The sequence below is a fragment of the Zootoca vivipara genome, chromosome 8 (genome assembly GCF_965207765.1).
Source record: "Zootoca vivipara chromosome 8, rZooViv2.hap1.1, whole genome shotgun sequence".
NCBI classification, from domain to species: domain Eukaryota; kingdom Metazoa; phylum Chordata; class Lepidosauria; order Squamata; family Lacertidae; genus Zootoca; species Zootoca vivipara.
In genome coordinates this window covers 2,736,464-2,761,735 of record NC_142591.1, presented here as the reverse complement: position 1 = coordinate 2,761,735, position 25,272 = coordinate 2,736,464, and the positions used below count along the sequence as shown (strand labels likewise).

Here is a 25,272-nt window from a genome sequence, read left to right as displayed (position 1 = left end):
CTTTCCTCCTCCAGTTGTGTCCCTTACAATGCTTTGGTGTTGCCTGGGGGTTCCTGTGAGGAGTGCTCCTTAGCATTGCAGGCTGTGGGATCTCCCAGCACCTTGCAGCCACTCTGTCCCCTCTCACTGTTTTGTTCTGCCCCTATCACCACACTGTCGCCAGATGTCCCTCACAAATGTTAAATACTTTCTTCTTTCTGACTAACCCTCCATTCCTTCTCCCACACTGCCTAATGTCCCTGAACAGTCATTTCCCCAATACTATAATTCCCTTCACAATGTTTGCCAAGGCTGCCCAGATCTATTTCACCCTTAACTGTGTGCACATTTACTTACCCCCTGTTTTTCCCAGGCATCTAGCCTCATGAAATATGTTAAATCCAAACAGAAACATCTAATCAGAAACCCGCATGGATAAACGTACATCATCCATGTATAAGACTGCACAGTTAATGTTTAGTAGCAAGCAAATTATTCTTTTTAGAAATGTGTTGACCAAGAGTGCTGAATGTATTTGTTCTTAGTGTTATAGTGGCTGAAACCATGACAGGTTAATCTACGACTACATTAAGGAACCTTTTGGAATATGAGGGAAGTACAAAACTAAATTGGAGATAAGACTTTGAAGTCTTCTTCTCCTTCTCCTTCTCGGTAGTGGCACCCGCCCTGTGGAACGCCCTCCCACCAGATGTCAAAGAGAAAAACAACTACCAGACTTTTAGAGGACATCTGAAGGCAACCCTGTTTAGGGAAGCTTTTAATGTTTAATAGATTATTGTATTTTAATACTTCTGTTGAAAGCCGCCCAGAGTGGCTGGGGAAACCCAGCCAGATGGGCGGAGTATAAATAATAAATTATTATTATTAAGAGTCGTCTGTTCTTGCACTGCTGGGCTGCTCTCTGACCAATGCATACCTTAAACATGACTCTTGCAGAGACTTATGATTAATTTTTATGCTCCAGATTAAACTGCAATTGCTACATATGGGTTTACAGGTAGGTAGCCGTGTTGGCATAGGCGTACCCACCACGGGGCAGGGGGGGCAGCTGCCCCCCGAAGCCGGCCCGGACCTCTCCGCTGCGCACGGGAGAGCCCGATGAGTGACGACGAGTGGCTCTCCGAGGCGGAGCAGTAGCGCTGCGCAACTTGCAGTCAGCCATCGCGCAGCGCGAGAGGAGGGGCCGGGGAAAAGAGTGCGAGGCAGCACGGAGGCTCCACCAATCAGGCTCGGTTTCGCCTGACGAGCGCCGCCGGGGTCCTATAAGAAGACGCAACAAGCGGGCCGAGGGATGTTGGGTTTTTTTGCGTGTTTGGAGAAAGAGGAGAAAGGGAGTGCGAGAGGAGAGCCGGCAGCTGGCTGGCTTGCTGGTTGGGACCGGCAGGAGCGGGAAATGTGGTCCCAGGTCCCAGGAGTAGGCTCGGTGCCTGCGGCGCCTGTGGGCACTGGCGTCCTCCTGCTGCTGTTGCTGCCAGTGGTGATGAGGCAGCTGCTGAAGCAGAGCACGCTCTTCCCCCGCCCTTGCCAGGTCGGCGTGTGGCTCTGCGCGTGTGCGTGAGTGTGTGTGTGTAACCCTCTCGGAGTATGGGCGTCTCTCCTTCTTGCTTGCTCCTCAGGCCCTGCGGTAGGACATGCTGCTGCTTCGCCCCGAGCAACGCCTCTGTGGGCGGGAAGCGGCGGCTTTGCCTCTCCCTCTGCCCCACCTAGGCTCCCCCAGCTGCTTTAGTGAGGGGCGGGGAGGCATTAGGGAACCGCAGGGGGAAGCGAGGGGACAGGCCTGGCGCAGCCTCGCCCGGGCGGGCGCAGGTTTACCTCAGCCACAGGTGCAGCCGTTGGAGCTGAGGGCCGGAGCTCTCCTGCTGGAATTGGGCTTCCCGGGCAGGGGGCAGACTGCAAGGGCATAAACGGTGCTCTCCTGGGATTTTTGTGAATCTACCGGTCAGGTACGCGGTTGGCAATGTTTGAAACTGGGCCATAGTGAAAGCTCTCTGAAGGGTGGGATCAGTGATATCCACCAAGTAATTGGCACAGATTTTGACTGCTTTTACTCGGAGAAACCAGTAGGAAAACCCATAATTTTTAATCTTCATGGTGTCTAAAAAGGCGTCTTTTTCAAAGATCCATTCCCGAACTTTATCAGGGCTCCACAGTTTGAGAGTATTAAACTCGGGTAGATTGTATCTGGATAGGATATCTAATAGGTTTTGATGCCAAGTAGTATTATGTTGTAAAGATACAAAGGCTTGTTTAGCCAATAAGGTGTTCGAGGCATCTGTGAGGTTGATGAAAAAACGCAGAAATATTAAGTGGGCCCTGGCAGACACGGAAAGTAATCCTACTTCCACTCTTAAGAAAGCTGCCGGAGTACTCTGAGGGAGGCCTAGAATTCTTCTGAGATAAATTTTTTGGAAGATTTCAAGCCGTTCTAGCAGCTTCTGATTCCACCTCCAGAGTTCTACCCCATATAGCATCTGGGGAATCACTTTTCCAACAAAAGCTTTTAGTGCCGGGATCACCAGTTGCCCTCCCTACGTATAAAAAATAACTGAGCAAAGCACAGATTGTCCTACGTGTTAGAAGGGTCACAGCAGGCCCAGCGTCAACACAAGCAGCACCTATCCTGGTGCATAGGGTTGGCAAATACCCTTGTAAAATAGATATACCATTTTCTTGTACGGTTTTTTAGTTTTAGAATCTTTGCAACGAGATGGGCAGATCTAAAGTTAATAAGCATACGTCTCATATAATGTCCATAGGGCAACCATGAGACGTCCATGATCTCTATGGGGCGTAGTGTCTGCCCCAACAGCTGGGTCAGGGAATTTGCGACCGAGTGTTTATCCACCCATTTGTTATAGTTCAAGGGGTGGTTTCCCACCAGTACTGCAAGTTTGCTGTTCTGGAGTTGCAGGCTCAAGTTTTGGATTTGGTTGGGCAGGCATCTTACTTGTTTTTGTGCATGCACACTTGAGCAGGGGTGAGCGGAATTCGCAATGTTGTTAAGCTGAGGGAGTGAGGGGGGGGGGCAACTGAACAAGCCAAAGACTTTTTCAAGCTTCTTTTCGATCCCATCCAGCCTTTTATATAAATTGGTGGTGGTGTGTGTTATCAACTCAGTCTGGCAGATTAGCAGTTCCAATGCCTCTCGGTCCTCGTTTAACTGGGCTGGTGGCTGGGATAGTTCAGGTGAGGTTTTTTGCAGGGACTCATGAGTCTTTTCATTCTGTTCCTTCATACACAGGCTCGAGGCTAGTTGTGAGGCATCCACAATGCCGGCAGGCTCCTCATGAGTAGTACTAGGAGCAAGGACATCATAGCTGTTTGCGGTAGGGAAGTTTCTACAGATCTCATTTAGGTCATTGTCAGGCAAGAAATCCCTGATATTCGTCTGTTTTTTGGCAGTGCTCGTAGCTTCATTGGAATGCTGCCTGCAGCGTTTCTTCTGAGAGGAATTCAAACAAATAGCCAGCACGTGTAGAGACAAAGTCAGAAAAGCTAAAGCACAGAATGAACTCAGGCTTGCTAGAGAGGTTAAAAACAACAAAAGGGTTTTTATGGGTATGTCCGTAGCAAAAGGAAGAACAAGGAAACAGTGGGGTCATTTAGAGGAGAAGATGGTGAAATGCGAACAGGGGGAATGCCTCAGTCTTCTCCAAGTCTTCTCCAAAAAAAGAAAACAATGCCTGACCTGAAGAATATGGAGCAGATGATTCAGCAGGGGAAACACAGCCCAGAACAAGTAAGGAGGTAGTACAAGAATACTTGGCTAGTTTAGATGTATTCAAGTCTCCAGGGCCAGATGAACTACATCCAAGAGTATTAAAAGAACTGGCAGAGGTGATTTCTGAACCACTGGCAGTTATCTTTGAGAATTCCTGGAGAACAGGTGAAGTCCCAGCAGACTGGAGGAGGGCAAATGTTGTCCCTATTTTCAAAAAGGGGGAAAGAGAGGACCCAAACAATTACCGCCCAGTCAGCCTGACATCAATAACAGGAAGGATTCTAGAGCAAATCATTAAGCAAACGGTCTGTGAGCACCTAGAAAGGAACGCTGTGATCACTAAAAGTCAGCATGGGTTTCTCCACATTTCTACATCATTTATTTTTAAAAAATACTTCATGAAAATTCATCAGTGAATTTGTAATACACACATTTTTGTATGCTATTTTGCCTAAAACACACATTTTTGCAAAGGAAATTTCCCAAATTTAATGCATTTTTGCAATGTAATGTACACTAATATATGAATGTTATGTACACTTTACCCTAATACAGTATATGCATTTTTATACCCAGTTACGTGTTAGAGAACTGCATTGCAAAATTCAGAGAAGTGGGAATGTTGAAAGATGTTCTGCTTCAGTTCATCTATTTTTTCAGAAAATACAAATTTGTTATGCTTAGCTTTAAATGTGAATTGAATCAAATTTCTCCCCCATCCCTACATGCAGCCATGCTCTCAGGATACAGTGGTAGCTTGGTAATCGAACAGCTTGGCTCCCGGACAAATCAGCTCCCGAACACCACAAACCCTCACAAACACCACAAACCCTCACAAAGTGCGTGTGAACATTTTTTGGAAGCTGAACGTCCGTGGCTTCCACAGCTTCCAGTTGAGTGCAGGAAGCTCCTGCAGCCAATCGGAAGTCATGCCTTAGTTTTCAAAATGTTTTGGGAGTTGAATGGACTCCCGGAATGGATTAAGTTCGAGAACCAAGGTACCACTGTCATGGTTTTCATTTAAGTTACTTTCCTGAAGGAAACCCAAAGCACCTGATAAGAGGTACAGAAGAATAAATTTAGCAATATCAAGTTATCAGTCCAAATTAGGGCTGGACTATAAATTGATATATTGTCTGATATTAAATTTTTAATCAAATTTTGATAACCGTTTTTTTTAATGACCTTTCAATATATCACAAATCATGTGCGTGGTATTAAAAAATCACAATGCTGGAAAAACCGGGAAGCGGATGCTTCTTCCTGTGTGTGCAGCCCTTGCTAACTCTGCCTCAGTCAACTCTTCCCTGCCAGCAGGCTGATGAAAAAGCTCTCCCTTTGTATACTACAAATAGCTACAAAAACCGGTTACAGGCTGAGCAAAAATCGCCGCCTCTTTGAGAAACAGATCTTTCCGAAACAGTTAGCTTTCCCCTGCCATAGCTACACAGTCTCCCCTGCCTCTTGTTTGTCTGTAGCCAGCAGATGTTTGGCTGGAACTGTGTGATGCTGCTTCATCTCTCCCCCCCCCTCCCTTCCCATGCTCTGCAAATTGCTTCCTTCATTGCTCCACCTTCTCCCCCCCCCCTCTCTGTGATTGTCTGTCTCCCCACCTCCATTTGTTGGTGTGCTCAGATTTGTAAAGCAAGCCGATGCTTGGAGCCCTTTCTTAGTTGTCTGTGGAACTCTCCCCCCCCCCCCGATGCTTGGCTTGGGACTTGCTTCAGAATAAAAGGGGGGACCCCCTTTGTTTGTTGTGTGTGCCTTTCTGTTGAGGCAGAAGCAGCCCAGAGGTTTCATATTAACCCAGTCTACACAGCCAGCCCCATACCTCCAGCACTCCCCTCCCCAGTTCAAGCAGGGGGGAAATACACTGCAGATCATAGCTGCCAAGTTATCCCTTTTTTTAAAGGGATTTTCCCTTATGCTGAATAGGCTTCCTCGCGAGAAAAGGGAAAACTTGGCAGCTATGCTCCAGATCAGGCATCCCCAAACTTCGGCCCTCCAGATGTTTTGGACTACAATTCCCATCATCCCTGACCACTGGTCCTCTTAGCTAGGGATTATGGGAGTTGTAGGCCAAAACATCTGGAGGGCCGCACTTTGGGGATGCCTGCTCCAGATGGTTGTTGGCTTGCAAGTTGCTTCAGAGTAAAAGAAAAAAGCCTCTTCCCTTTCCCTCCATCTGTATCTGTGTCTCTCCCCCTTGTTATGCCCCCCATTTTCTCCTCCATTCCTACTCCCAACCCTAGAACTCAATTCTCCTCTCACCCCTTTGATTTTTCAGTCATTTGTTATTATTAATAACAAATCAATATATTGATATTAAATGTGAAATTTTGGGTTCACTGTCAATCAATCAAATAACTGGTGTTGTGGGATGTACTGTATAAGACTCAGTGGTGAATTCTATTTGAATAGCTAAAAGTGTGACAATGAATTGTTTTTTTCTCTTCTTTAGTAATGTCGTTAAATTATTAGGGAACATTTTCTCACCTTACCTTTGATATACTGATTACTTTAATTTTAGAGAAAATGTGCTAATTTAAACATTATTGCTACAGTAGTACTATAACATAGCAGTTGTAACAATATGTTAAAGGTAAGTAAAATTTTAGCAGTTTTTGAATTAGACCCATAAGTAGTAGCAGATTACCATGTTCACCTCCACATAGCTCCAGCCTTATCTCAGATATCATGATATATCGAAATATCACTGTGTTTAGCTGGTGATATATTGTGATGTTGAAAACCAGATATCACCCAATCCAGTCCAAATATACTGTATTTGCACTTCCTTCTATCAAAAGTGGCTTAGTGCCTATCATAAATCTAATTGGGAAAAGGGGAGACAACCGCAACCCTGAAAATTCCCAGATGATCAAGCTGCAAGCAGAAAAGGGTTATAGAAAGTTGCTGTTGCTTCTTTTGGGTCATGGGTGTTAACCAGAAGGTTGGTGGTTTGAGTCCACCCAGGGACGACTGTGGGCAGGATTCCTGCAATGCAGGGGGTTGGACTAATGACCCTCGAGATCCCTTCCAACTACACTTGAGTCATAGAGATAAATATGTTTGTGGGCTGAAGAAAACCATGAATAACCTCTAATAATGAGTTTGACTGGAGGAGACTATGGTGCTGGAGGAGACTCTTGAGAGTCCCATGGACTGCAAGAAGATCAAACCTATCCATTCTTAAGAAAATCAGCTCTGAGTGCTCGCTGGAAGGACAGATCTTGAAGCTGAGACTCCAATACTTTGGCCACCTCATGAGAAGAGAAGAATCCTTGGAAAAGACCCTGATGTTGGGAAAGATTGAGGGCACAAGGAGAAGGGGACGACAGAGGACGAGATGGTTGGACAGTGTTCTCGAAGCTACCAACATGAGTCTGACCAAACTGCGGGAGGCGGTGCAAGACAGGAGTGCCTGGGGTGCTATGGTCCATGGGGTCACAAAGAGTCGGACACGACTAAATGACTAAACAACAATGAGTTTGAAGTGTAGATATGGAAGTATAAGATCCTGACTTGTCTTTCTTTTAGAACAAACAAATGGCAATGAGCCACTAATAATCTGATCTGCTTTATTCAGTCACATTTTCTATTTTATTCATAGCAGCATATAGGCTTTGTTACAAAGTGCAGAGAAGTGAGCTGGCAGTTTTGTAATGCTGCCTACATGTCTTTATTTCAATTAAGTCCGCCCTCCCTGCAAGTCTGTGGGACCTTGACGTCAGTAATAGCTTCTTAAAAGAGAGAAGGAAAGTTCAATTAGAGCCTCATGAAAAATAGGCTTCTCCAGCATAAGATAGATTACACAAGAGCTTTTTTTATTCCTTCAAGAACATATGGTCAAAGAGGCAGGTTTATGGTATCTAACCCAGTTTTCTCAATTCTGGATTTTTTAAAGCATGCCCAAGCTTCACCCAAAAACCCATTAGGGTAAATATGCACCCTGTAACCTTGCCCCCAAATTTCTTCTCACGTCAAAAGAGTAGCAATAAAACTGCTAGCACATTTTCAAAGCTAAGCAGGGTCTAGTATGCAAAGCTAAGCAGGGTCTAGTATGATTTCAAAATGGATTCGAGGCCTCATGTTGAGATTCCTGCATTACAGGGGGTTGGACTAGATGATTCTCGGGGTCCCTTCCAACTTATTTCTTGAGACAGGTAGGTAGCCGTGTTGGTCTGACGTAGTCAAAACAAACAAACAAACAAAAATCCTTCCAGTAGCACCGGTCTCTAAGGTGCTACTGGAAGGAATTTTTTCTTGAGAGATTTTTTTGAACATCATGGTTTTGGATTCATGGAGGATAAGACAAGATAAATCTTTCATCTGATTCACCAGGACATTTATCACGATTTCCGCAGAAAATCTCTTTTTCTTGTTCGTCGTTAACCTCCCATTCAAGTAGTGTTTCATACAGTTCAGAAATTACCTTTGTCTTATTTTGTAATAACTCTTTATCAAGTAATGAGATTTCATTTGGAAAGCCTTTTTCTTGTCTGCCTTGAACACTTCGTTTAGTTCAGGCATCCCCAAACTGCGGCCCTCCAGATGTTTTGGCCTACAACTCCCATGATCCCTAGCTAACAGGACCAGTGGTCGGGGAAGATGGGAATTGTAGTTCAAAACATCTGGAGGGCCGAAGTTTGGGGATGCCTGGTTTAGTTGGTGATACTGAATCTACCCTGTTAAGTGTTGTTTTATTTCCTCGTAGTCTTTTAATATCAACTTAATTGTCTTTATCTTTTAATAAATCCTTATATGTAGCCCAATTTAGTTCCATGTTTTTCTTTTTTACCGTTGTCTCTTCTAAGGGTGAAATCCACCAGGGTGTCTTAGGTTCCAGTAATTCTTTATATTTTACATACTCTATATATCGATTTTCTTATGATTTGATTAAGAAATCCCCTGTGGATTTTCACCTTTTCATATCCTAAATAAGCATGCCACCCATAACGGTTATTTAACCCTTCCAGGTCCAGAAAGTCTCCATCTTGTAATATTATCCACTCTTTTAACCAATTTAGGCAAACCAAATCATAATACAAATTTAAATCAGGCAATGCCAATCCACCTCTATTATCTATTAAAAGTTTATGTTTAATTGTTGGTTTTTATACTGCCAAATAAATTTTGATAGATCTTTTTGCCATAATTTGAAACATCCCACCCCTCCAATAATTGGTATCATTTGAAATAAAAACATCATTTTAGGCAACACATTCATTTTTACTACTGATATCCTGCCACAAAGTGATAATCTTAATTTTTTCCAAATCTCCAAATCTCTTTTGATTTCTTTCCAAATTTTTATGCAATTATCATTGAATAAGTTACTATTTTTGTTCGTCAGCCAGATTCCCAGGTACTTAGTTTTGTAATATCTTCTGTAATTCTTTTTTCTGCATTGTCATATTTTTTGCTAACATATTGGTCTTATTTTTGTTTAATTTAAATCCTGCCACTTTTCCAAATTCAAGAATTCCTTCTAATATTTTTAGAACACAGTCTTCTGGATTTTCGGTGGTTAAAATCAAGTTATCTGCGAAGGCCTTTATCTTATGTGGTTTCTTTCCCACTGTTATACCTTTTATATTTGGATCTTTCCTCATTGGAATCGCTAAGAGTTCTAGTACCATCTATATAAATAAAAATGTAAATGCCCATTTGTACATAGTCAAAAATCTCCGAAAGTTCTTGATTGATTGCTTTGAAATTTTGACACAACATTGCATTCGAATACGGGAGTGTTTGTATATAATTAGATTATATAGATGTCACACCTGTTACAGGTAAAAACATGTTTTTGTGGGAAAATAGTGCCATCTGTTGGATGTCAAAGCAACACATGCTATAGTAAATTTTTTACTCCCAGGACACCTTGGGGTATGTGGTGGCGTCCTTCCGGCGCAAACGTGTAGAGGGTACTGGCAGCAGGTGGGTGGTGGGTCCTTCTGGGAGACCGGGGGCCAGATCCTGTCCCTTCGCCGCTGCCACCTACCCTCTCCCACCCACCCTCGACCTACCCACCTCCCATAAGGAATTACACCTGGTCCGCCTGCCCCCTCCCCCACCGGGATCCGCCGGGGGAAGCGGGCGACCCTCCCCAAAATGTGTATACGGTTGCCAGCTCCTTCTGGGAGACCGGGGGCTGGATCCTGTCCTGCCGCCGCCTCCCCTCTCCCACCCGCCCTTCCCATGTCCACCTTCAATAAGGAACTCCACCTGGTCCGTCTGCCCCCTCGCCCACTGGGATCCGCAGGGGAAGCAGACAACCCTTCCCAAAATGTGAATACGGTATCGGAGGGGGAGAGGGGGGGTTGGGGTGGAGGGTGATGTCATGTGGGGAAGATGACATCACCCATCAGGGACAACAGAGAGGTCTGTCGTTACCTCATACACCTGTCCTGGGAAACGGGGCCCCTGACTGAACCACAGCAACGCGTGGCCGGGTACAGCTATAATAAATAGTAATGGTGAGAGAGAACAGCCTTGCCTGCTCCCCTTGCCTATCTTAAATTCTTCAGTTATCTCGTCGTTAAGGATCAGTTTGGCTCTCTGATTCTGATATATTGCCTCAATACCCCTCTACTAATATTTTCACCAAGTCCTGTTCTTTCTATAGATTTTTTCATGAAGTTCCATGAAACGTTATTGAAGGCCTGTCTCTAGAGGTCTTTCTCACATGTTCAGCTGAACATGCATAGTCAGGGGCATGGCCTGTAGGCGTAGTGCTGCCCTCTGCAGCAAGAGAGGAGTGAATGAAAAAGATTTTGAAGAATGAGAGTTAAGTGCTGACTGTTAATAGACACAAGTGGAATAAGACATTGCAGTGTGGCATGCCCCTCTTCTGGGTGCTGGCCAGGTATGGCTTTTCCTTTTCTCAGATACTACATTGCATCCCCCCTTTCCAGTTTTCATCTTCTCTTCCCATCATTCTGTTCCAACTGTGCATGTTCGGTCCCCAAAGAGGTGTTCCTGCTTAGAGTTTTTCTTTCCCCCCTAAAGTTTTGTTTTTTGGTAATTCTTCGAAACTTAGGATTTCCCCAAGCTTGCTGAGTCCTTTTGTCTTTTCTGTGGATGATGCTATTTTGGCTGCATAGAATTCCACATCTGGAGAATAAGTTCACTATTAGTCTAAAGTGGCCATATATCATGCCTCTTGTACAGCTGATATCTAATTGAACTTCAGTCAATCTTCATCATATACATGCATCAGAACACAACACAGTTAGCGAAACATAGTAGGAGATACTTTAGGATAAAACTGTCCGGACATCGTAAGGTACGAAAATGGCTCTTAGGACCTATGCTGATGTAATTTCATGCTGTCACTCAAAAAACTTGCCACATTCTCCACAGCATTTTTACTACAATTGTTCAGCAGATAAGACACCCTAGAAAAGTCAGTGCGATAAATCCCCTCTTTCAATAAGGAGGTCAAATACTTATCATATACTTTTGCATAAAATGGGCAATAAAATAAGACGTGTGTGATGGATTTGACCTGCTTTGTGCCACAAGGACAGTATCTTACAGAATATGGGATTTTCGAGAATCTACTTGCAAAACTGCAGACATCAAGACATTAAATTTTGTGAGGGAAAGAGCTCTGTGTAGTTGGGGATAATAAAAGTGATGTAAATATGGAGTGTGCTGGCCAAACAAGGTTGGAATTCCCAACCCCAAGGGGGAACAGATTTTATTGGCTGTGCTGCTAAGGGTTTGGAATTCAATCTCTAGGATTCTGCACTTGATTGTCTGGAATGCTTCCAATTGTGGGAGCATAAGCAGTGACTCGAGTGATAGATCACAGGTTCTGATTTTGCTCTCATTGTGAGTGGTGGGATTCCACCGGCATATGGAAAGTTAAAGAGGACGGATTGGTTAACTGCACCAATCCATAATAGGATGCCATACAGGAGTTTTTGGCCTACTTTGACATTAAAGACCTTTAGTGCAGCTGGGACAAACTGATTCCCTCTGTTAAAGCAGAAATGGGTGATAGCCAGAGCTAGAGTATCTGCCCCATTAAGTGTGAGTTTACAGTGGTGTTGCCAGAAGGCGTTATATTGGAAGTGGATGCCTAGGTATTTAAAAAAAGTAACCTGTTCCAACGCGTTTCCACTGACCTCCCACCTATGAGGCTTCCAAGATCTTGAGAAAACAAGCACTTTAGTTTTTGCGAAGTTCAGTTCCAGTCTGTTGGCTATACAATATTCCCAGCAGCAGCACAAAAGCCACTTCAAGCCAACCCTTGTGCGACAGAAGGTGGCTGTGTCATCGGCATATAGTAAGATGGGAACGTGGATGGAGCTGAGCTTTGGGCAATGGCCATCCACCCCATGAAAATGGTTGAAGGTCGTTTAAGAAAAGGTTGAATAAATACGGGACTAAGATGCAACCCTGTTTTACCCCTTTGTTGGCAATGATTTGGGGGGGGGGTTAGCCTGCCTGATTGGGAGCATCTCACCTGGCAGCACGTGGAGGTGTGTAGTTTTCTGATGAGAAAGAGTAACCTTTTACTGATGTGTCTAATTGAACTTTATAGGCACTGTGATGATCCATACAGTGTTTTTATTTTTTTATTTTTTTAAATACATTTTATTCCGATTTTCCAAATTCAACAAATTAACAAAACCAATCTTTTATACAAAATCTTATATTCACATCTTTTACCTTGCTCCGCCGAGCTATGACTTCCCCCCCTCCCTTCATGCGGTTTTCTTGTTAATTCCCTTTTGATCCATACAGTGTTTTTAAATGTTCTTGTTTTCACTTGTTGTATAACTTGTGTGAAAGGGCGCCTTTTATTTTCAGAATCCCATCAGTTCCAATTGTAGTTGTGAACTATAACAGATGCTTCTTTATTATGAAGTAATCCATTTTAAAGGCATAAAGTGATTCCAGATTTATGCTATACATTGTGTCCTGTATGACCTCCTTAGCAGCAAAGAAGAATGTCACACTTTGATCAGTTGCAATGGTGGAGAGGTAATGTTTATTCAGCTCTTTCTGTTCAGACATGTCTGTTTCATACCCTAAATTCTGATTGGTTGGCAGGGCACATGGAAACCTTGGATCATGTTTCTGGATTTTCTTCCTTGTCCCGGATCCAGCGCAGTCATTCCAATTCTAGGCTTGTATCTAGCCAACATAAATGCAAGTGGATATATAGGCATGTTGGAACGAACTGCAATATTTACTCTGACAATTCATTCTTTCAGTTGAAATGTCTTGGGTTTAAGTTACGTGTGGTACAATCCTATGCATGTTTACTCAGATGCAAGCCCTATAAAATTCAGTGAGGCTTGTTCCCAAGTAAATGTGCACAGTATTCAAGCCTTGAAAAGAAATTGTAACCTGATAGACAAACAATAACATTATCTATGAAGCTTGACCTGTAATTCTTGCAAACCATTTTTCCTTTGCTAAACTCTTTTCATTACTGTAGTGGGTCTTTCTTAATTGCCAAGGCTGCATTCCTGTTCACAGTTACTTGGGAGTAAGTCACGAGAGTAAGTAACAAGAGTTACTTTTGAGCAGGACTTGGTATTTTTTGGCGAACTTTATGTCCATGAAAATGCCAGAGGCCCCAGAGTCGATCATTGCCTCCAGGGTCAGCATGCCCCCCTGGGGAAGGAGGAAGCAAACAGGGAGCAGGAAGTGAGGTGCGTGAAAACCTTTGAGCATGGACAGGACTACACTGTTCCCCTGCTTTGTATATTTTCTGTTATGGGAAAAACTGAGAAAGTCCACAGTTTCAAACTCGCCTCTACCAATAGCAGGTAGCCTTAGGCAAGCCACTTCCAATTTGGGCAAACCTTTTGCTCCCAAGAACTGCATGGAACAGTGGGTAGTGGGTCAGTTACCAGAGCTGCTGGTGGGTGTTGGTGGGGCTCTCTTCACTTTTTTATCCACATATGCTCATCCCACAGTCTCTCTCTCACTCTCTCTCTCAGGGCCGTCTTAAGCGCCCCTCGCGCCATGGTGCGCCAGATCTCTCCGGCGCCCTCCCGCCCCGTTTCCCAGTGCGGTGGGCGGGCGGGCAGGCACAGCGTGATCTCTCCGGCGCCCTTCCGTCCCGTTTTCCAGCGCGGTGGGCGGGTGGGCGCAGCGCGCAGCTGCGTGGCGGACCGGTGGACCGACCGGCCAGCGGGCGGGCGCAGCTCGCGGCGCCCTCCGGGCAGGCCGGCGCCATGGTGCCCTGCACCACCCAGCCTATATGTAGGGCCGGCCCTGCTCTCTCTCTCTCTCTCTCTCTCTCTCTCTCTCTCTCTCACGCACACACACACACACACGAGCCTTCCCCCCTCGCTGAGTCTCTTTCACTCTCTCTTTATCTCTTGAACCCATACTTTCTACCCTTTCACCATCTCGAAACCATAATCACAAAATGCTGGGCTATACCATTTTGTCGGGAGCTGTGCCTCTTATATGGCCAACTATCGCCCAGTCTCAAATCTTCCATTCTTGGGCAAGGTGATTGAGCGAGTGGTTGCTGAACAACTCCAGGCAAGCCTGGAAGAAGCGGACCATTTGGATCCCTTCCAGTCGGGATTCAGGCCTCATCATGGGACTGAAACTGCCTTGGTTGCACTGGTTGATTATCTCCAGCGGGCTAGGGACAAAGGTGAGAGCTGCTTCCTAGTTCTGCTGGATCTCTCAGCGGCTTTTGACACCATCGACCATAACATCCTTCTGGACCGTCTACAGGGGTTGGGAACTGGGGGCACTGTCAGACAGTGGTTCCGCTCCTTCCTCCTGGGCTGTGTTCAGAAAGCGGTGGTGGGGGATGAGTGTTCAGACCCCTGGGCTCTCACTTGTGGGGTGCCTCAGGGTTCTGTCCTCTCCCCCATGCTTTTTAACATCTACATGCAGCCGCTGGGAGAGATCATCAGGAGGTTTGGGCTGGGTGTTCATCAGTATGCGCCTATGCGGGATGTTACCCAGCTCTACCTCTCTTTCAAATCAGAACCAGTGAAGGCAGTGAAGGTCCTGTGTGAGTGCCTGGAGGCGGTTGGAGGATGGATGGCGGCTAACAGATTGGGATTGAATCCTGACAAGGCAGAAGTACTGTTCGTGGGGGAAAGGAGGTGGGCAGGTGTGGATGATTCCCTGGTTCTGAATGGGGTAACTGTGCCCCTGACGGACCAGGTGCACAGCCTGGGAGTCATTTTGGACTCACAGCTGTCCATGCAGGCGCAGGTTAATTCTGTATCCAGGGCAGCTGTTTATCAGCTCCATCTGGTACGCAGGCTGAGACCCTACCCGCCTGTGGACTGTCTTGCCAGAGTGGTGCATGCTCTAGTTATCTCTCGCTTGGACTACTGCAATGCGCTCTACGTGGGCTACCTTTGAAGGGGACCCGGAAACTACAATTAATCCAGAATGCGGCAGCTAGACTGGTGACTGGGAGCAGCCGCCGAGACCACATAACACCTGCATTGGCTCCCAGTATGTTTCCGAGCACAATTCAAAGTGTTGGTCCTTCCATGAGGGAAAGGAGAAGGAAGGGGGAGCAGGCATCCCCCCCATGCATCACTGCCGCTGCTTGAGCCCAAAGCAGAGGTGTGTTCTTGGTCAAAGGCAATGCACACACAACTGGGCCATCAGATGGTCTCCCTGAGGAGGCAGAAGCAGAGCTGCGGTTGGACTCATGGGTTGGTGTGCTGGAGGCTTGGACTTGCACTGACCTCTCCTCACCCTCAGCCTCCCATGCCATCCCCATCTGCTTTCCTGCCTGGCAACTGGTGGTGGCGGCGGCAGAAGGAGTGGGGCAGGGGCAGGAAGCCAGCCCACAATGGCACCTGCCTCCTGAGAGGTGCCAGAGCTGCACTTCGGTGCGCTCCAGCTGAAAAAAAAGAAGCCCTGGAATACAGTATGTGCTGCGAGCCAAGGGAATAGAAACAATCAACTTGAATTTTATTTACTTAATGAGAGCTACATACAGCTAGACTGCGTCATAGACTCCCTCTTGACTTTGTCAATTTTTGACCGGATATCAGATGTATTAAAATAGCTGAATGAGCTTGCAGTTGCTTTTATTGACTGAAAAAAAAAGACCAAATGCACCCTGTGCGGTAAGAACCTCAAGGGTGATATATATGAATACATTGTTCCTTAAATCCCCTCCCGTTTCCTTGTAATTAAAGGACTGCATTTTGAAGGGCTGCATGTGGAGTAATAGCAAATCTGACCAAAATAACTATTCAGTAGAACAATCTACAGCAATAAGTGCCATTGCAGTTAGTGGTTATTTTTGAGAGTGGTGAATAGACTGGGAAATGAGTCAGATTCATGGCCCTCTGTAGCAATCCAGTGCTCAAACACATGCATGTCCAGCCCTCAGTTTTATGATGCAAGTATATGCATGTATACTTGGAAGTGAGCCCCGCTTTGTTCAGTGGGGCTTAATCTCAGGTAAAAATGTATCGGATTGTATTCTTAATTTAATTAAAAACAGAGCTAAGGTGACTATCAACATAGGTCAGGAGGGCGTCTTCCTTCTGGTATTTTCTAATTCATGTACTGCAACCGTCTCTTCTGGTGTACAAATGGCAGAGCCAATGCAGTTTTTGCCAGTTTAAATGTTGTTGTTGGCATGTGTCTATCTCGGGAGACAATGGAGGAGTACACCTTTGAGGTTGAAGGCAAATCTGTTGGAAGGTTACAGCGTCTGCTGTGGCTGAGACCGATATGGGAGAGACATGTTTTGTTGCAGCTGAGGCAGATGAAGGTGTCTGTTTGTGCTGCTGCAGATACACTATGTCATCTCTTCTCCCAGTGATCATTCCTTTTCTGGTCACTGCTATGGATACACAGCATGACTGCCAGCGGCGTAGCTAGCGTGGCGTGGCGAGTCACCCATGGGGGTGTGGCGTGGCGAGTCACCCATGGGGGTGTGGCGAGCCTCTCCGCCGCTTGGAGCTTCTCTGCCGCCTCCCCCTTAGCTGTAGGGCGGCTGAGGGAGAGGCAGACCCAAGTCCCACGCTGCCGTTTCAGGCAGCGCGGAACCTGCAGGCGCCTAAGCCACCTTGTCACTCCTAAAAAGTTCTGTGAGCCCATTTTTTTAAAAAAAACAAAAACCCAACAACAACACCCTGACACAATACTTGACACTAGATGGCCTGAACTCCACAGAGAAAACATCCTTCTGACAGAGATCTCTCCCTTCATATTTCCTTCATTAAGTTAATATGCCAGGAGAAGAATAAAATAATATTGCAGCTGAGATCCATAGGCAGGGCTGGTGCTTGCTAATCAAAAATGGCATGTTTCTACGGTAAGCTTGGTAGAATCAGACTTGGTGTTATTTGGGGAGAATCAACTTCCCAAGTGCCATTTTTGCAGTCAATTTGCAGGGGATGCCTGCAAGCTATGTTCACAACATAAACAGCTGTCAACCTTGATGTGCTTTCCACCCCACTTAACACATCAGAGTAACAGTGCTTGGTTAAATATGTCGTTAGATTTTTTTATAATAAATTTTAGATTTTTTTATATAATAAAAAACTATTTCATGCTAGTCCTCACATTATCCATTTATGTTATGTATTTATCAGTTGGAATTCTGACCAAGAAAACACACAAGACATTATATTTCACTAGAATGAAAGCAAACAAGGTAACTATAAGTGAATGGCCAATGTGACTGGTCTGTAATGCTGCCGATTCACAAGAATGCAAACTGGAAAACCATGCTTCCTAACAAGTTGTATGTCATGTTATTTTAAATGCTCAAGTTCTTTGAGATAGGGTTGCCATACGTCCGGATTTTCCTGGACCCGCCCTCTTTTTCACGGTGAAAATTTCTGTCTGGGGGAATTTTTAAAATATGACAAAATGTCTGATAGTATTAGGAAGGCTGGCAGCAGTGCAAGCTGAAGCAAGGAGGTCTGGAGTTGTCCCCCCATTGCGCTTGGGAGAGGGCGGCGGATGTGCTTTCTCACAAGGAAGTTTGGGGCAGGACTTGCAGCCTGCTCTGTGGCATATGCGTTGGCGTGTTTACGTGGCGCTTAACTTCCAAGCAAACATGCCGAGGGCCGCAGAGATTGGGTATTCCGCTTTGGCTGGAGTCTGGAGAAGGCAAGCGAGTGGCCTGCTGACACGCAAAGCCCTGCTACCAATCTGTGCCTGTGTGTTAGTGTTAAACTTTTCCCATCCAAGTGTCCTGGCTTGTACATAGGGCTGGCTTTGTCCTCCCCCCCCCCCCCAAGCCTAGATCCAAGTACTTGGCTTTCCCTCTTGTCTGCATTGTGAGCCGTTCACTCTCTGCTTCCCCACCTCCCTTTCACAACCTCCTGTCATTCTGCACCCCTACGCTGCAAGCTGCTTAGAAATCGCAGACTTAGGAGGTGGACAGGGTGGAGCTCTGACCCTGCCATACAACTCAGAACTTCTCTCAGAAGTAAGGCCCACCGCAACCAGCGGCATTTTGGATGCTTTAGTTGAGATTCCTGCATTGAAGGGGATTGGACTAGATGACCCTCGGAGCCCCTTCCAGCTTTACAATTCTGTGTGTCCTCTTTTTTGCTTTTCAAAATATGGCAACCCTGTTGTTGTTGTTGTTGTTGTTGTTGTTGTTGTTGTTTAGTCATCTTAGTCGTGTTCGACTCTCCATGACCCCATGAACCAGAGCATGCCTTGGAAACTCTCACTTCTCAAGGCTTTTCCTTTTTTATGTCCATGGAGTTTTCTTGGCAAAATACCTGGAGTGGTTTGCCAGTTCCTTCTCCAGGTGAATCACATTTTAGTCTAATCTCTTGGCTATGACCTGTCCATCTTGGGTGGCCCTGCACGGCATAGCTCATAGCTTCTTGGAGTTATTCAAGCCCCTTCGCCATGACAAGGCAGTGATCCATGAAGGGGAATCCTATTTTAAAGGTAAAGGTACCCCTGACTATTAGGTCCAGTCGCAGACGACTCTGGGGTTGCGCGCTCATCTCACTCTGTAGGCCAAGGGAGCAGGCTTTTGTCTGTAGACAGCTTCCGGGTCATGTGGCCAGCATGACAAAGCCGCTTCTGGCGAACCAGAACAGCACACAGAAACACCGTTTACCTTCCCGCCGGAGCGGTACCTATTTATCTACTTGTACTTTGATGTGCTTTTGAACTGCTAGGTGGGCAGGAGCTGGGACTGAGCAATGGGGGCTCACCCCGTCGCAGGGATTCGAACCGCCAACCTTCTATCAGCAAGCCCTAGGCTCTGTGGTTTAGACCACAGCACCACCTGCATCCCAATCCTATTTTAGAGCATGTCAATAATTTTATTATTTGTGTCAGGTTTTCTCCCTCATCCTGTTATAGTACCTGATACATCTGTCTAGAACTGCCCAGTCTTCAGCATCATAGATCCTGAAATGTAGGGAGAAGAGCCATGGAGTTAAAGGATGATGCCTCATATATGAGCCTGAGTATGCCTGGTATCTACAGATGTGGCACAGAGCATCCGCCTGATCCTGGCCCCTTACCCTGAAATTATACTCTTTCCCCTGGAAGTGGAAACCCTGAGATGAAAGTTAAAGCCCTAAGCCTGAGACCTGGCAACCCTATACCTGTCCCCTAGGTACTGGGAAAGGAAACTGCTGCCATATTTTTTTTGGGGGGGGGGTTCTGTTGTGTGCTGCAGCACCCAGGGGCAATCTTAGTGGGTGCAAGCCAGGATGTTGCACTGGAATCTGCATCATTCCAGCAGCTTGCTGCTTCCGTTCACCTAAAGTTAACATGCAGAAGTTCTGCTTGTGACTGTCCACTCCCTCTGCCCTGCAGCAGCCCTCTTGGCACTGTACCCAGCTGGTCCTCAAAAGCCCCAAGTTTGGTGCAAATCATAATGAGAGGATTGAAAAAGAACTGTAAGAGGTATATAATAAATTCTGAAAAATGAATAAAAAGAATTTGATATTCCAAAAAATTAATAAAATAACGAAACAACAATTGGAAGTCAAACCAGAATTAGCTTTACAGTGAACCTCGTGTTACGTACCATCCCCCTTATGAATGCTTTGGGTAATGAGCTCTGCTTGTTGGGCATTCGCACCAACCAAATGATCCCTTGAGCCACTGCGAAGAACTCGAAGCGTTCGACGTAGTCTTCCCATGTGTGGAGCTCTGATGGCTGGAAGGGCTCCAATACCCTTGGACTCTCCATTCTCCTAGCGGGCAGGGTCATCTTCTCAGCTGGCCAGTGAGTCTTGTTCTCAGCTGCAATCCAGACTCTGAGGCAGGGCTGCGTTTAACCGCTCCTCAGCATTCCGGATCCCACCTTCGTCGCCAGTTGTTGTGACGTGGGGTTCGTGATTTCAGCTCTCTTGACATAATATGCTGGAGACAGTTCTCTAGTAACACTTCTTTATTAAAGCAAACAAGACTAAGCTCTGAGGAGAGGAAATCTACATTTATAGGGACGGGGGACTAGCTAGAAAGGGATACATTTTGGAAGGAACAATATCAGGCAATCACAGTGCTGCCTTTTGGAGGAAACCAATAAGACAGAGGATCCAAATACAGCAGCTTAAATGAACCAATAGTAGCTGTACCCTCTGGAACCAAAAGGCAGTTACTTTATCCTAATGTAAATACAGACAATAGTAATACTGTACAGATATAAAATCCTTTGACTCAATACACAACAATAATCATATATGGGAAAAACCTTTCTGGCACAATGATGGACAATTGGTACAAAACAGTTTGGAAAACAGTGCTCCTTGAGAGATTAACACTTTATGTTGTTTCATTCGTAACTGACTATTACTCAGACTTAATCTAAACCAGGCATCCCCAAACTGCGGCCCTCCAGATGTTTTGGCCTACAACTCCCATGATCCCTAGCTAACAGAACCAGTGGTCGGGGAAGATGGGAATTGTAGTCCAAAACATCTGGAGGGCCGAAGTTTGGGGGTGCCTGATCTAAACACAACCCCAAGGGCTCCTGATAAGGCATTTAGCTATGTGCTGTTGAATGTTATATTTTAACTCTAGGGTTGCCACCTTTGGTCGGGCAAAATTGGAACAGGTCGCGGGGAATTGGGGGCTAAAAATTACTTTATCTGGTACATAAATGACTTCAGAGCAATCTCTCTTGCTCTCTGACTCCCAGTCTCCATCTCTGACCCACCTGCCTCTGCCTGTGCAAAATGTTTAATTTCCCTTGCTCTCAACCAGGGCCATTCAACACACACACACACACGCTCTTTGAGTTTGACCCACTCCCCCCCCCCCGCTCGTGCAAAAACTATTTATTCTACACCAAGCCAGGCCCCTACAAACCCACTCACTTGCTCTCCAACTCATCTGCTGCCCCCCTGCCTGTAACAGGCCCATGTACTGCAACCCCCCCTGCTCTTGACCCACCCTCTGGCTGCACAAAACTCTCTCTCTCAAACTCCTCCTCCCAGCCCCACCCCACCCTCTGCCCTCAAAAACTTCCACTCAAGCTCTTGCTTTCCTCCTCCCACCGGACCCACTGGACCCACCCTCTGCCTCTACAGTTTGGAAGAGGAGGAGGAGGAGCTTCAGTACATGACAGGAGGCATTTTTCTCCAAAGAAAAATGATGATCATGGTTTTTTTTAGAGACGGGTAGCAACCCTAGTTAATTCTTTTCTATCCTCTTTTCCCTTTCTTTTTGTTTAAACCAATTCACAAACCAAGAACTTATACATTGGCATATATATAAAATATAAAAACAAAATATATAAAACATATACCGGTAGGACATTAGTATAAATAGTAACTCTACATCATACAGAAATAATGGTGAGCAGGAGGAGGAAGAGGCACACAAGGGATCCTCAGCTATCATTGTTGAAGGCTAGATGTACTGATTTTAATTACATAAATTCTGGACAAGTAGTGGGCCATAATTCTGGTAATTTCGGGGAAGTCATCCCTCAGCAAGAGCTGGACCACTGTTTCCTTGTTGGGGAGGGTTCCAGGTCTCATAAAGGATAAGAGGGGGGCAAAATAAAAGAAATTAGAAAGGGGACAGTCCAGAATCATGTGAGCCATAGAGTCTACCTCTTTCTGGCCACAAGGGCATAATCTATTCCAGTAGGGGATGCCTTTGAGTCTTCCGGCTAACACAGAGAATGGAAAAGCATTTAGACGGGCCAACATAAATACTCTGCGATAAAAAGGAGATACCAGGTCATATAAATAATTAGGTATCAATCCTTGGTGCGGCGGCAGCCCCAGGAAGGCAGGCGAGCATACTAGAGGTTGGGCAGGATGAAGTTTCTGGAATTCAATATCAAGCAGTCTCTGCTTAATAAGAGTAAAGATATATGAATCCTCATATGTCAGGAGGGAATCCACTGAAAGGCCTAGTTGCCTAAGTTTGTTGGAAATATTAGAGAACCATGTAAAGCTGTGGCTATCTTTCAGAAGATAGGATATCAGGCTATCTGGATCGGTATTAAAATGAATTTTTTAGCCAATATTTAAAAGTAATGATCCACCCTCTTGTCTCAAGAAGGTGTTGGCCCAATTCTGCACAGATAGCCAGGTATGGCACACATTTTGGTACTCCAAGGATTTGCCGAAAGAAGGATGATTGGACTCCTTCTACTTTGTTGTTAAAGCTGGATATCCATAAGGGGATCCCGTATAGAAGCTGGGAGGCGGATTTTGCCTTATAGGCAGCAATTGCTGCAGGTACAAATTGATTCCCACCAAGAAAATGAAAGCGCTTGATTTGTGCAACCGAGCATCTTGCTAAATTAATTGAGCACTAATAATGAACTACCATATATGTTGTAGATATTACTGCAAATTTATTGTGCTATTTTTGTGATTGACAAATGACATGAGAATACTTGGTCTGTTTATTTGTATCATTTGTTATTCCTATGATCCTTGTTTATAAAACGCAATAAAAAGTTATTTTTAAAAGTAGGTAGGCATCGCCTTGATTGTTAGCATTGGGCATCATTTGGCAAACTAAGCGAGGAGGCAGGGCTACACATTGCAGGTCCTGCTCCTGGATAGGTAGATAGCAGTACCAAGTGCAGGCTAATAACATCAGTGGCTTGCTGTGGCTGGGAGGTGCCAGAGGCGTCTTTCGTATAGCGCTTAGTGGCTCGTTGCGCCAGGGTGCCGGCCTCTCAGGGGCACCCCAGCGAGTGGGGGAGCTGCACGGCTTTGCCGGCGGCCTCACCTATCCCTGCAGTGGCGGTGACAGGAGTGGCTCCTCTGCATCACCAGTGCCCGCCACCACCCCACCGCCACCACTCCCCAGAGCACAGACGGCGGCGTAGCAACCACCTCTTGCTCCTCGAGCCGCTGGGCAGCAGTGAGAGCGCCGGCAGCGGGATGTCATCAGGCAGCGGAGGAGTGCTTAAGACGGCCCTGGGAGCTGCTAATCATGTCCAAGCATTATTGCCAAACTAGCCAAACATAGGCACCAAGCGATGATCTTTGGTAAAAGCAGGAGGCACATCCTCAGTTGCCACTTGGCAGGGATGACCAAGTGATGATTCAAACAGGGCTGTCTTAAGCACATCTGGTGCCGTGGCGTAAAGATCCCTCCGGTGCCCCCTCCCTTTCCCAGAATTTAAAACTCGGGGCCCAACTTGCGTACCACCTCGTAGCCCACAGAACAGGCCACCGATGTGGTTGCCACGGCGTGGCTGGCCAGACCGCTGGAACCCCATGCTCGCTTGCGAGGCTCCGGGGTGCCGCCTCCTCTTCCGCTGCCTGACAACGACAGCCCACTGCCAGCACTCTCGCTGCTGCCCAGGTGGTGGTGGGGGGCAACGGGCACTGGTGACGCAGAGGAGGCCCCTCGGGAGCCGCTCCCACAGCTCCTTCAGACAACAGCGGCTTGGCAGCCAGTGGCCGAGGGGATTCCTGCGGCTGAGGGAGAGGAGGCGGCGGTGGAGCCATAAGGCTTAGTGGCTCGTTGCGCCCCGCTAACCATCTGGCGGTGTTCAGGGAAAGGGGAGGCCACCAGCAAAGCCGCGCAGCTCCCCCACTCACTGGGCGCCTCTGAGAGGCTGGCGCCCTGGCGCAACGAGCCACTAAGCCCTATGGGAAAGACGCCTCTGCATTCAACCTTCTCTCCTTATGCTCACCACCACTATTTCAGAGTTCCTAGAATTAAGTTCTCATATCTGTGCTCATTGGGGCAGACTTAAAGCAACAACACAGTGTAATCTAGCCATTGTTCAAATCATGTGAGGAATCATAAGCGTAAAAACTGTAAGGTTCCTAAGAATGCATTGTCTTGGCTACAGTTACAGTTTAAATATCATAATCTAATTACGTGTTTAGAAAGTTCTCTTATAATTATGTCCAGTAGTACAACTCTGAAGATTACAGAACAGAACACTGTGTTTAGAATTTGTTGGCTGTGCCCAAGGCAACTTGATGACACATACTGTTACAAGAAGTGTAGCATCAAATTTCCCAATAAATGTTTACCCAGAAAGGCTTAAAATGGCCAGGGGACAATGAAGTAATTTAAAAGTAACATGCACAGTATGAGTTTCCATGGCAGGAAAATGAAAGGATTGTCAGCCTACAGAAGCACTTGGTTTGTTTAATTAAAGTATCTTTACTATGAACTAAATAAATGTTTCCATTTGCTTGATTTTTTCCTTTTTCCTTTCTAGCTCTCAATGAATTCCCTAATGACATCTTCACAAATGAGAACCGGCGGCATGGAGCAGTCGTTTTGCACGCCTTCTGTGTGAGTCACTATTTGCCTATATGCAAATTATGCTTTTTTAATAAAAAAAATTACACCATACAGTACTAATTATAATTGAGAGATAACGTCAGCAGGAACAATTATTAATAATGCCAATCTGTAGTCACCACCAGCCTCAAAAATGCCTTATAAATAGTTTAAATACTTTAAATGTTCAGCAGCAAGTGAAGATCTATGGCTACCACACAGTGGCGCTGGGTATATGGGGCACGAGGCGCTTCAGCTCCCTCAATATTTTGAGCAGGGGGCAATGCCCCCCTCAATATTGTAGTGGCTGCCATCCCCCGCTGCCCCTGGGCAAGCTCTGTTGCCCTCCGCAATTGCCCGAGTGCCAGGATCAGCAGGAGGCTTGGAGGGTGATTTTTGCCCTCCACGCCACCCACTGGGATCGCCAGAGTGAGCCTGCAAGTGTGGCCTGCTGGGGGCGGGGTGTCGCACATGAGATGACATGCACACATGACAGCCCCCCTCCATGTTGGGTCCAGCTTGGCGTTCCTGCTACCACAACAGGGTTTTAAAAATATATATTTAGCCATTTAATTATTTTTCAACAGAAACTATTTGTAGGAAGGTGTTCTTGTCTTCCATTGCACAGATTCACTTGTCATTTATGCCAATGTATTCAGGGTTTGTAGTTTACAGAATAATTGACTCTCTTTGAATCCTTTTTGAATGGACCCCAAGAGAACTTGATTGAATCAATGAGTCAGTTTTCATGTCATGCTAGACTAAGCCAAACCTTGCCTTGGCACAAATGCACAAACGTACAGGCTTCCAGAGAGGAGCTCATAGCCACTTTGCACCCGTGGTCTTTTTCATGACTATGTTGGCACCAG

At 45.9% G+C, this 25,272-nt stretch overlaps 1 protein-coding gene across 2 annotated transcripts in view; it reads left to right on the top strand.

Moving 5' to 3' along the window:
• The window catches only part of SLC24A3 (solute carrier family 24 member 3), a 141,381-nt gene that overhangs the window by 63,818 nt on the left and 52,291 nt on the right, over positions 1-25,272 (top strand). The window contains exons 3-4 of one of the 2 annotated variants that reach the window (XM_088675956.1): positions 3,242-3,326; positions 24,339-24,415. In XM_088675956.1, the coding sequence (XP_088532082.1) occupies positions 3,287-3,326; positions 24,339-24,415 (117 nt within the window). In that variant the 5' untranslated portion in view covers positions 3,242-3,286. The remainder of the gene's footprint in view (positions 1-3,241; positions 3,327-24,338; positions 24,416-25,272) is intronic. The other variant, XM_035101990.3, reaches the window with a different exon arrangement.